This window comes from Marmota monax, unplaced genomic scaffold, assembly GCF_021218885.2.
Source record: "Marmota monax isolate L192 unplaced genomic scaffold, Marmota_monax_Labrador192_F-V1.1 WCK01_AAM20220418_F8-fsc00036, whole genome shotgun sequence".
NCBI classification, from domain to species: Eukaryota; Metazoa; Chordata; class Mammalia; order Rodentia; family Sciuridae; genus Marmota; species Marmota monax.
Window position 1 is genome coordinate 4,222,094 of NW_026694491.1, and position 12,021 is coordinate 4,234,114.

Sequence of the window (12,021 nt, forward strand, 5' to 3'; positions counted from 1 at the left end):
ACCACACCTACTATAGTGCTATAGAATGTAATACTTGGAGGCAAAGAACCATAGGTTCTGGACTCTCCTTCACTGTATGGCCTTAAGCAAGTCTTAGGACCTCACAACCTCAATTGTCTCATGTCTGTAACATATGTCTATCTAAACAAAGGGAGGAGATGAAACAAAGTTAGTTCCTGAATGCTGGTTGTTATAGTATTGGTTCAAGTACTCCAAATTCTGTGCCTGCCTCTATAAAAGTTTGGGGTCTCAAGTCATAAAAAAAGAAGGGAAAATCAGGCATGTGCTGGAATGTATGCTTGCTAGATCATAAATATCCAGGGGATGGTCCTTTATTCTGACATTTATTAGAAATTAAATTTTCAGAATTGCGGAGCTAGGATACACACTTAAGTGACCTCACAGTTATTCCATAAGGATATTTTCCAGAGAAAATTTATTCCACAGTTTTTGGTAATAAATTTTAGTTTCTCACAGTTTCTACCCTTAAAAGTTCTATTTATAACCCCAAGTATATATTTTAGATAAAAAGTTGTTTAAAGTTATTCTCTGTCATACAATGAGTCATACATTTGGCTTGGAGATATGGAGGGGAGCTGAGCTGGTGACTACCATAGCCAGGCATGGTGCTGGGCTCCTCATTTCTATATGTATTTCCTGCAGCAAACCTGTGAAGTTTTACCCATATTTGATGGGGAAGTTTAGGCTCAGGGAGATTTTTTGCAAACTACCCACAGTTAGTAGATGACAGAGCTTGGATTTGAATCTAGTTTCCATTGAAATTGTGCTTTTAATATGCAGAGATGAATGGATAGGTATTTCATATTTGTTTTTGGTGAAGCCAATTTTAAGTATTGCTCATACTAATATGTACTTACTTTTGAGCTCATAGCCCATTTAATATATGTATAGTCAAAAAAGGGGGAAAAGATTATTTTATGTTATGTAGTCTGATACATAGGCCCTTTTATTTATGACTAGAAGTGACTTTTTTTCTTGATTAGGTGTCTGTCCCTAAAGAACTGGTGGCACTTATGAGTGCTATTCGTGATGGAGAAGCACCTGACCCAGAAGACCCAAGCAGGAAAATATACAGATTCAGCCAAAAAGTAAGATCATAGTATCTAGATTTTGTTTTAGTTAATAGTGAACTGCAAATAGCTTTTACCTACCCAGAGAGCAAAAGAACTCTTGAAATACTTCAAAAGTTTAAAGAACAGCTTTTCTTTTGGTTTTTATTTTTCTTTTGTGCTTTTATAGGAGTTTGTTCCACTTAGAGAGGGTATTACACTGAAGAAAGTGTTATACTGAAGAAAGAGGTTGCCAGATAGTATAGCAGGGATGCCCTGATTCCATTTTCCCTCAATCTAGTCAGTGACAAGCTTTCTGTTCTTTTAAGTAGTTGTATGTTTGCCTGCCGTGGAACCACTGTGTGATCTTATGGCTGTTTAAGGTGTTTACAAATGGAAGAGCTATGTTACCATCTTGTAAGTTAAAATTCCTAGGTAGCTGGTGATTGGACTTGTATCTTTGACTTTTAACGAATAGAATGTGCATGCATTGTGTATGTATATGTGTACATGCATGTGTCTTTTAATAACTGATCCACCAATGGACAGTTTTGTTCCAGATCTAGCTTCTGGGGTTTCTAAGCTCCCACAATTTTCAATTTCACTCATTGCTGATTTAAAATATGGAGAAATTTTTTTAATTAAAAATATGAGAGGCTGCAGTTGTGGCTCAGCGGTAGAGCACTTGCCTACCATGTGTGAGGCACTGGGTTCAATCCTCAGGACCACATAAAAATAAATAAATAAATAAAATAAAAAAGTATGTGTCCATCTACAACCAATAAATAAACAAATAGAATGATGTTTTAAAAATCAAGGAAAAAAACATAATGAAAAAGCACAGTTGCTTTCTTATATGTTACTTTTTGGAGAAATGTTTCAAAGTACCTTTTTAGGCTATGTGAAAACATGATTTTCACATGTCAGAAGTTTCCTTTCTTGGAATAAAAGGGAAATAGATGTTTTGAAATGTTTTGCATCACAATTTTGAGTTATTTGGCCCCTTAAAAAGGAGAACTATTTGAGAAGTACAAAAGGAAATTTGAAAGAGAATTTACTTAATTTGAAATATGAATTGTCTGACCCTGTATTGTTTTTAAAAACACTAATCCAAGCATGTGGTTTGTGTTTGCCCCCTTTAGGTTCCGATACCCTGCTACCTGATTGCTTTAGTTGTTGGAGCATTAGAAAGCAGGTGAGCTTTTGAACAAATTTTGAGGTTTATGGGCATCTTAAACCTCTATTAGGATTAACACTCATTTGTGTGTCTCTCTAGATATCATGCTAACAGCTCTAGAAAAATTCAAATCTAATTGTAAAATATTTGACCACAAATAAATTTTCAACTAAAAAATCTTTACTACTTGCCCCTTAGATTTTCCAGGTATTATAGAATAAGCATGCTCTTACCTTTGGTTTGACATCTACATTCTAATGTAAGTTGGAGTGAGTCACTCATGATCTTCATTTCCTCATTCTAATTATGAATTTTATAATTATAAAATCTGCCTCTTCTACCTTGTGTAGGGTGGTTATATGAAATAAACAAGATAAAATACATTAAGGCACTTGGAAACTCTGAATAGTACAGAAATATAAGATATTTTGTTAAAAATTTTACCAGTAGCTGGAGTTTTCTAATAGCCGAAGTGCCCTTCCTTCTTAATTTTTTGTGCTTTCTTATTTCTAAACAATTGAAAATTAGAATGTTTACAGTAGTCATAATCTTTAAATTGCTAGAAGCATGGACATGATAGAGAACTCAGGCAGACAAATTAGGTCTTATCTCCAGTAGTTATTAGCTATATCCTGGGGCAACTCACTGCCTCTTTGAGTTTCCTTTTTTTTTTTTTTTTTTTCACCTGGAAAACAGAAATAATACATGCTTCAAAGAATTTTTGTAAGAATTAACAGACCTAACATATGTAAAACTCCTGGCCTATAGGAGGCACTTAGTAAATGATAATTTTAGTAATTGTCCAGGCACTTGCCCTTTACAAGCTCTTACTATGTGCTAACTTTAGTGCATTTCTTTATCTCATTGCTTCCTCAGTTCTATGGAGTAGATATGATTTATTTGTTTCTGTTTTACCAAGAAGAAACTGGTGCTCAGTGAGTTTTAGTACAGCTTGGAATTGTCAGAGCCAAGGCTCAAACCTAGCTGCATCTAGACCTGTACTGTCCAGTAACCAGTTACACTGCATATGTGATGTTATTGGGCATTTGGAATGCAACTCATCCAAACTGAGATGTGCTGTAGGTATAAATATTTGCTAGGTTTCTAAAGCCGTTTAAAAACGTAAACTATTGTGTTAATTTTTGTATCAATTGCATGTTAGAATGATAATATGTTGGATTAAAAAATGTTATTAAGATTAATTTGTTTCTTTTGCTTTTAAAAAAAAAAGTGGTTACTAGGCAATTTCAAATTACACTTGTGGCTTGCATTTGTGACTCTTACTGAATTTTATAGGGCTTAGCACTGGTTACCATTGATGCTACACACTCAGTGTAGTTGTCAGACTAATAGCCTTGGCCTTACCTGAGAGTTGGTTAGAAGTTCTTAAGCCCTGTCCCAAACCTACTAAATCTAAATTTATATTTAACAACTGTCCCAGATAATTTGTATGCACCTTAAAGCTTAAGAGGCCCTGTTCCAGAGACTCCTTCTAGGACAGAATGCCAAGGCATAATCTTGTTTGAGGTATAGTATCAAAATTTTTAAGACAAAATTTAAATGAAAAAGATTTTTATTTCTAGCGCTATATATGCGATACATTTGTTTCTTCTTCATTGTCTTTTAAAAAAATGTCTATGTTTTTAGTTGTAGTTGGACACAATACCTTTATTTTATTTATTTTTATGTGGTGTTGAGGATTGAACCCAGGCCTCGCATATGCTAGGCGAGTGCTCTACCACTGAGCTACAATCCCAGCTCTTCGTTGTCTTTATTGTAAATATATTTTAACCTTTTGTAAGTGTGCTGTTCAGTGGTGTTAAATATATTCACATTGTTGTGAAAGGAATCTCTAGAACTTCTTCATCTTGCAAAACCAAAACTCTGTATCCATTAAATAGTTCTTCCCCTCCACTCCCTATAGCCCTTGGTAACCACCAGTATATTTTCTGTTCCTATGAATTTGACTCCTTTAGATACTTCATGTAAGTACAATCAGAATATTTATCTTTTTGTGACCAGTTTATTTCATTAAGTGTAACATCCTCAGGGTTCATCCATGTTGTACCTGTTCAATTTATTTCTTATATAAAAGTGGTCAACTTGTAAGTGCACAACAATATATTTCTTTTTCTTGTTCTGGAATAATCTTTTTTGAGCTACAAGTGGGTTTCTATGGTTGTGATTGAAAGAGGAAACTAGATCTCTAGAAATCTTACCAGAGTCAGTAAGCTAACCTTTAAGGGCACTTCATGTCTTGGTTTTCCTTTGACTCAGACAGGCTTCCATAGAAAGCTGCATGGGTAATAGCAAGCTTGTGTCTCAGGCCATTTACACTCATATCTTCCCATTTACACTCATCTCTTCAATCCACTCCCACTTAATAAATGTCTGTGTACAAAATTTTAAGTCCTTCCATAACCAGATAAATAATTTGCCTTGAATTTCTTTTTTCATGAAACTTTTTAATTTTACAGGCAAATTGGCCCAAGAACTTTGGTATGGTCTGAGAAAGAGCAAGTGGAAAAATCTGCTTATGAATTTTCTGAGGTTGGTCATATTGAAGATTTTGAATGTGACATGATGGTTTTAAGTAATATGGTAAAAGAACAAAGAATGTCTTATTTTATGTGAATTTACAGTTGCTACATTCTTTTTATTACTTTCATTTAAAATAGTCTTCATTAACTCAGAAACTTCATAGAAAATAACATATGCTTTTAAAAAATTACTTTGGTAATAATTAAGACATACAAATGTGTATGCATTAATTTTTCAGACTGAATCTATGCTTAAGATTGCAGAAGATCTGGGAGGACCATATGTATGGGGGCAGTATGACCTATTGGTGCTGCCCCCATCCTTCCCTTACGGAGGCATGGAGAACCCTTGCCTTACTTTTGTAACTCCTACTCTACTGGTAAGTGTAAATGTTTCTTGTTTGAAATTGAGATTTCCTTAAAATAAACCTAAATAGGAAGAACCTTAGATTCTTAGTAATACTTTAAAAAATATTTTTCCATATTTATAGAACTCTTGTTTATTTTTTTTTTAATATTTTTTTTTAGTTGTGGTTGGACACAATATCTTTATTTTATTTACGTGATGCTGAGGATCGAATCCAGGGCCTCGCATGTGCTAGGCGAGTGCTCTACTGCTGAGCCACAACCCACCCCCCTTGTTTCTTTTTTTTTTTTATTGCCCATTTTTGTTATCCAGTTTCACTTTTGAAAGAAAATGGTTTGGCCATGTAAGAAACAAGAATATTATGTTCAGGGTATTTGGATGCTGGGGGTGGGGATGCTATATAACAACAATCCATTGATGACTTATGTATCCAGATGAAGAAATGACACCATTTACAGTTGACACAAAGGTAATAGTAAAACAAAACAGAAGCTAAGTCACTATGTATAGGAAAGGATCAGGCCCAGAGCCTCTTACTGTATTCTATATGCCTTGTAAGCTACTTTGCATCCTTCTACTTTGAACCAAATGAGTAATAGAGTAGCAGCTAAGTAGAAATGAAATGTACCACAGGACACAGAGAATCCTATAAGCTATTCTGAAATATATTGTGGGTGATAAGGAGAAAAGGAACATGATGGGTAAATAAAAGCAAATGTACAAAATGGAAGTAGGAAAAATTCCTGTAAGTCAGTTAGAAACCAGTATACTGGCCCTCTGGATTTATTTTTTTCCTTCAATGTTTGTCTCTTTTGAACTCTTTTGAAATGCCATAGTGGAAACAGAATGGGCTATCAATGCCAGTATACTAGATGTAGAGGTAGGCAGTCTTTAAAATGTTGTCTGTCATTTGATTACTGATATTAAGATATTTTCTCTCTCTTTGTAGGCAGGTGACAAGTCACTCTCCAATGTAAGTCAAAATTTCCAATTATGGTCTTTTCCTCGAGAAGTTTTAAGCAACTGACTATAAAATTTGCATGGTATTATAATATTTAACCTGGTTTTGAAAGAAAACTTGGGGATTCTCCTCATGAGACATTGTTATACTAACAATTAGATTTAACAGACCTAAGAAAACTTAATTCACATGAAATATTTTCAATGAGTGATGTATTCATTTAATTTAATACTTTTTTCTTTTTTGTTTTCCAGTTATTTTAGTTACACTATACTTTTTTGGTCTCTAGATAAATCACTTTTTTTTTTTCTTTTTTTCTTTCTTGACCTGAGTAATTCCCTGGTGGGGGAATATGTGTGTGTGTGTGTGTGAGAGAGATACTGGGGATTAAACCCAGGGCTTTGCACATGCTAGGTGACCACTCTACCACAAAGTTATATCCCCAGACCCTGAATATATTTTTAAAAGAATTGAGTAATGTGGGGTTAAAAGAACAAGTGTGTTTAAATAATGGCTTGTTTCATAGTAAGGCAATCAATTTTACTACTGATCAATACTGTTTCCTTTAGGTTATTGCACATGAAATATCTCATAGCTGGACAGGAAATCTAGTGACTAACAAAACTTGGGATCACTTTTGGTAAGACTTTTAAAATTTACTTTTCTTTATTCTTGTTATTGATTGCTTTCTTTCCCTGTCTACCTACCAAGACTCTGAATTGTCTTCTACATTCTCTTGTTTTTTTTCATCACTTTGATCACTTTATCAGACAGGGATTTTTTTCATTTTTGTTTTGTTTTAATTCTGTATCATTTGTCATGGTTTTAGAAAATAGTCCAGCTGTTCCGTTTGTGCTTGTTATTAAGTTCTAGAACATTGTTGCTGGGAGCCATTAGCCAAGTAGGTATGACAATTTCCTTGCCAGCGTACCCCATGTTGCAGTGACATTGAATGTAGGTGACCTTGTTCAAGGACCAAGGCGGATTAGGGCGTTCCCGATTTAGGTTCCAGGTTTAAGGTTTAAGATTATTCCTGCTGGGAATAGGGCGTATCCTGCTGCCTGAGTTCCCCTTGAGTTCTCACGGGATTCAGACAATATATTTTGGAGACAGAAGCCCAGTGGAGGTGGATTTGGGCAGAGAACTTGGATTTCCCCAGAACGTGTTTGTAGACGGCTGGTGTGAGTTCGGGAATAAAGAGTTGCTGTTTGAATCTACAAGCTGTGTGGTGGCTCGTGATTGTGTGCCCAGCCAGACTGCGGCATTTGTGCCCAGCCAGACTGTGGCACGTTGTAATACATGGACATGTAAAACCAGAACTATGGCTTAATTTTCCCTGTTGCCATCTGATTGGCTGAACTCCCTGTTGCTGGGTTGACTGCTTGGGAACCACACTGGCAGTTTGCTTGGACTGCAATGAGTAATAGAGTAGCAGCTAAGTAAAAATGAAATGTACCACAGGACACAAAGAATCCTATAAGCTATTCTGAAATATATTGTGGGTGATAAGGAGAAAAGGAACATAGGAAAGCCAAAAATAAAGTGCTTTTTTTTTCTTTAATTTTTTAAATTGATGCTTTAGAATTATACATAATAGTGGTGTTCATTTTTTTATTAGAGCTTTATAGTTACACGTAGTAGTTGGTTTCATCCTAACAAACTCATACGATACTTTCACGGAAATCAATTTCAGTCAATAATCCCCACCATTTTCCCTCTACCTTTTCCCTCCCATCCTCCATCCCCTCTCCCATTCTCCTTCCTCTACCCTTGACTTCCTTTTGCTCATCTATTAATGGTATATTTGATTGGTTCTTTATGTTATCCTATCCTTCCCTCCCCCTTTCCTTTATTTTACCCTAGCTTCTGCATATGAGGGAAAACATTTGACCTTTGATTTCTGGCTTATTTCACTCAGATGATAGTCTCCATTTCCATCCATTTACTGACAAATGCCATAATTTCATTCCTTTTATGGCTGGTAGAACTCCATTGTGTGTGTGTGTGTGTGTGTGTGTGTGTGTGTGTGTGTGTGTGTGTCACAGTTTCTTAATCTATCAATTGTTGGGCATCTTGGTTGATTCCATTAATTTAGCTATTTTTAATTGTGCTGCTATAAACATTGAGGTGGCTATATCACTAAAGTATGCTGAATTTAGGTCTTTTGGGAAAATGCCAAGGAGTGGGATAGCTGGGTCATATGGTTCCATCCTTAGTTTTTTGAGGAATCTCTATATTGCTTTCCAAAGTGGTTCCCATCAGCAGTATACACGTGAAACTTTTTCCCCATGACCTCACTGGCATTTATTGTTTGTATCCTTGACCATTGTCATTCTGACTGGAGTGAGATGAAATCTTAGTATAGTTTTGATTTGCATTTCCCTGATTGCTAGAGATGTTGAACATTTTTCATATATTTGTTGGCCATTTTATTAAGGATTTTTGCATCTATGCTCATCAGGGATATTGGTCTGCAGTTTTCTTTCTGATGGGTCTTTGTCTGGTTCTGGACTTCATAAAATGTACTGGAGAGTGTTCCTTCTCTTAAATGGTTTTTTAATTCCTCTGTGTGCAGTTTGTCTTTGAATATTCCTTGAAGTGCTGGCTTGGTGCTTATGAGTTCTTTTAGTTTATTCTTGTCATGGAAAGTTTTTATTTCCCCCTCAAATTTGAAATAGAACTTTACTGCATATAATAACTTTGACTGGCAATTGTTTTCTTTTGGGGCTTATAATACCCCATTCCAAGCCCTCCTTGACTTTAGGGTCTGAGTTGAGAAATCAGAAGCAAGCCTTTTTAAATGTGACCCAATGTTTCTCTCGTGGCTTTTAATATTCTTTCCTTATTTTCTATATTAGATATTTTGATTAAGATATGTTTTGGTGAGGTTCTCATTTAACTAAGTCTGTTTGGGTACTGTTAGCCTCTTGTATGTGGATATCTAATTTCTGATATAGGAAAAGTTTTCTGTAACTGTCTCATTAAAAATATTCTTTATGCCTTTGGTTTGTATCTCCACGTTCTCTTCTATCCCAGTGATTCTCAGGTTTGGTCTTTCACTGTTGTCCCAGAGTTCTTGTATATTCTGGTTATGTTCTATATTTTTTCCCTTTTGTTGCATTCTGTGTTCTCAAGATCATATACCCTGTCTTCAAGGCCTGAAGTTTTGTCTTCAAGAGCTGAGGTTCTATTTTCTATGCAATCTAATCTGTTAGTGATGCCTTCAAGTGAGTTTTTAATCTGATTGTGTCTTTAATTCAGAAAAAGAGAAACAAGAGAATTAAACAAATGAAAATAAATAGAAAACCAAACCAAAATATATAATCCAAAATGGATAATCATTTCTGAGAGTTCTGCTTGGTTTCTTTTCACTATTTCTATTTCTTTATTAAGATGGTCTTTCTTCTCCTGTTGGCTCTCTCTCAATTCCTTCCTTAGATCTTCTTTTAGTTCACTAAACTTTGTAATGATCAGTTTTGAATAATCTTTCTCTGGGCTTCCAACCACCTCACTATCAGTGGGATTCTTTGTTGGGGACTGTGGATTTTCGGGGGAGATTTGTTTGCTTCTTTCCTTGTGTTTTCAGACGTCTTGGACTTTCATATCAATTGAGGTAGATTCCCCTACTTTGTTTTTTTGCACGTGTTCTTTTATGTGTAATTATCTAATTTGTCCTGGGACTTTTCTCTGTTGTTGATGTATGATTAGATGCTAAGGGGTGGGACCTGAGTTCCCTCTCTGATTGTTCCTCTTGGGTCCTTCTTGATGGTTAAGGGCTTTTGTCTCTTCACTTCTTTGAGTTGGAGTAATGTCTGGGAATGTTTAGGTCAGCAGCAGAGTTTCTAACCTGTGAAACTTTTAGTGTCCCTGTAGGTTCCCAGCACCTCACAGAATGGGGTGAAATAAATAATAGTAACAACTGTTGCAGACAGTACAGTGTTAAAGTAAACACTCAGTTCCTACTATGTTGTCTTCAACATTAATTACCATCAATAAACAAGAATAGTGGGTTTAGCAATTGTCAATATTAAAAACAATAATCATGCACTAGCTCTGGCTTTAATGCAAACAGAAAGTGTCAACTATATTCTCCACAGCAGTAATGATTGTAATTAGCATTAATGGTAGGAGTGAAGATATATAATCCAATTAGTTCTGAAAGATGGTAAAAATACAGTTAATTAGGGGAAAAGAAAATGTGTTAGGAAGTTAGAAAAGAGTTTGTAATTTCAAAAAGTTAACAGTATATAGAAGAGATGAAGCAGGTGATGTTTATATGGAACTAAAGGAAACAAATAGAAGCAGGTTATTGGGAGAGAGGAAGAGAAAACAATAGAATTTCGCTGTTACCAGGAGAAGAAGAGAGACAAGAGAAGTAAACAAATGAAAATAATACAAAACCAAACCAGAATGTATAATCCAAAAAAAATGGAACTCTCAAAAGACAGTTCTAGGAAAAAATAATAACATTTAAAAAATCTAAAAGAGAGAGGAAAAAGAAACAAATAAGTGTATGTATCCATAACATCTCTCTCTCTCCCTCCCCCCCCCATATATAGATATATATATATATCCCTGAACCAATCAGCACAGCCAGAATTCACATATGCTTGTGCACACCCACACAAACACACATGGAAAGAATAGACAAAAGTAAATTTTTTTAAAAAATACTAATATCTTAATGAAGAACGAAGAAACTGTCTCCACTTAGGTAAGCAAAATAGTTGACCATATTGGGTGGTCACTGTCTTTGTCCAATAGTCTTTCTTCCTAATTCTTGAGTTATGTACTGATAGAGCAAGGGGTGGGGGGTTATTAATCCCTTCCGGTTTTTGCAGTGCTCTCTCAGTTGCCAGTTGGAACAACCTAAGATTGAAGCTGTTTGATGTAGGACCCCACTTCCCTTCTCACTAGAGGTGGATGAGTTAGGAAGTACTGTCAGTTGGACTAACTGGTGCTCCCCCAGGGTACAGCTTCTGCAGCATTCTGTGAGGGGAGTTCCAGCAGGTGGCGCTGATGTCTAATCAGTCCTCAAGGGCTTTATTGGGTGGGCCTTTGGAGAGAATAGATTGACCCATCCCTAGGGCTAGAACAGCAAACCATCTCTTCTGCAGGTCCAATTCTCAAGAAATCCAGTCATGGGGCAGGAGGGCCGATCCCCTACTCACTGCTGCCCAGGGGCGCAGTCCTCCTGGGCTTAGACCCTGGGTATATTCACCCCGCCCACTCAGACTCCTGGCCTGCTTCAGCTGGTCTTGAAGCTGCCAGACACAAAGGAGAAGTGAGCTGGGCTCTCCTTCTTCCTTCCCACTCAAATCTCCCTGATAGTCTACTCCACGTCTGTTTCACTCAAGTTCCAACAGACCTAGTCTTGGTCCCTCGATAGGCACCTGTTGGGGTATTTTGACCGTGTGTGTGTGTGTGTGTGTGTGTGTGTGTGTGTGTTTCTGATCTCCTGGGTCCTGCAGTCTCTGCAGTGGAGTACTCACCCCAGGGTGGCTCCTGCCTTAGCTCTCTGTGGCCAGCTGAGATACAGGGCTCGCTTTTCAAGCACCAGCACACTGTGCAATCTGGATCAGCTAAGATTAGGCAGCATTTTTGATCTCAGGTTTTTCTGTACCAAAACTGTGTTCCCCCTCATGTGGTGAATCTGATGTATTCTTTTCTTTTTTTTTTTTTGATTGTACCCAAATTTCTGAGTCCCTAAGCTGCTTTGAGAGTCCGATATTAGATTTCACTGAAATCACTCATTCACCTACCTCTCTGAGAAGCTGAATAGCACTTCTTTGGTCTCTTGCCACAGTGCAGCTTGGAATGCATCTTTCCTCTATTCTGCCATCTTCGTCTCCTCCCCACCCAATAGTGGAATTCATTATGACATTCACACATGCACATAACATAAT

At 36.5% G+C, this 12,021-nt stretch overlaps 1 protein-coding gene across 2 annotated transcripts in view; it reads left to right on the plus strand.

Moving 5' to 3' along the window:
- Lta4h (leukotriene A4 hydrolase) overlaps positions 1-12,021 on the plus strand; it is a 37,793-nt gene that overhangs the window by 11,254 nt on the left and 14,518 nt on the right. For both annotated transcript variants that reach the window (XM_046419236.2, XM_046419237.2), the window contains exons 5-10: positions 1,005-1,109; positions 2,213-2,265; positions 4,725-4,797; positions 5,027-5,167; positions 6,104-6,127; positions 6,685-6,755. In XM_046419236.2, the coding sequence (XP_046275192.1) occupies positions 1,005-1,109; positions 2,213-2,265; positions 4,725-4,797; positions 5,027-5,167; positions 6,104-6,127; positions 6,685-6,755 (467 nt within the window). The remainder of the gene's footprint in view (positions 1-1,004; positions 1,110-2,212; positions 2,266-4,724; positions 4,798-5,026; positions 5,168-6,103; positions 6,128-6,684; positions 6,756-12,021) is intronic.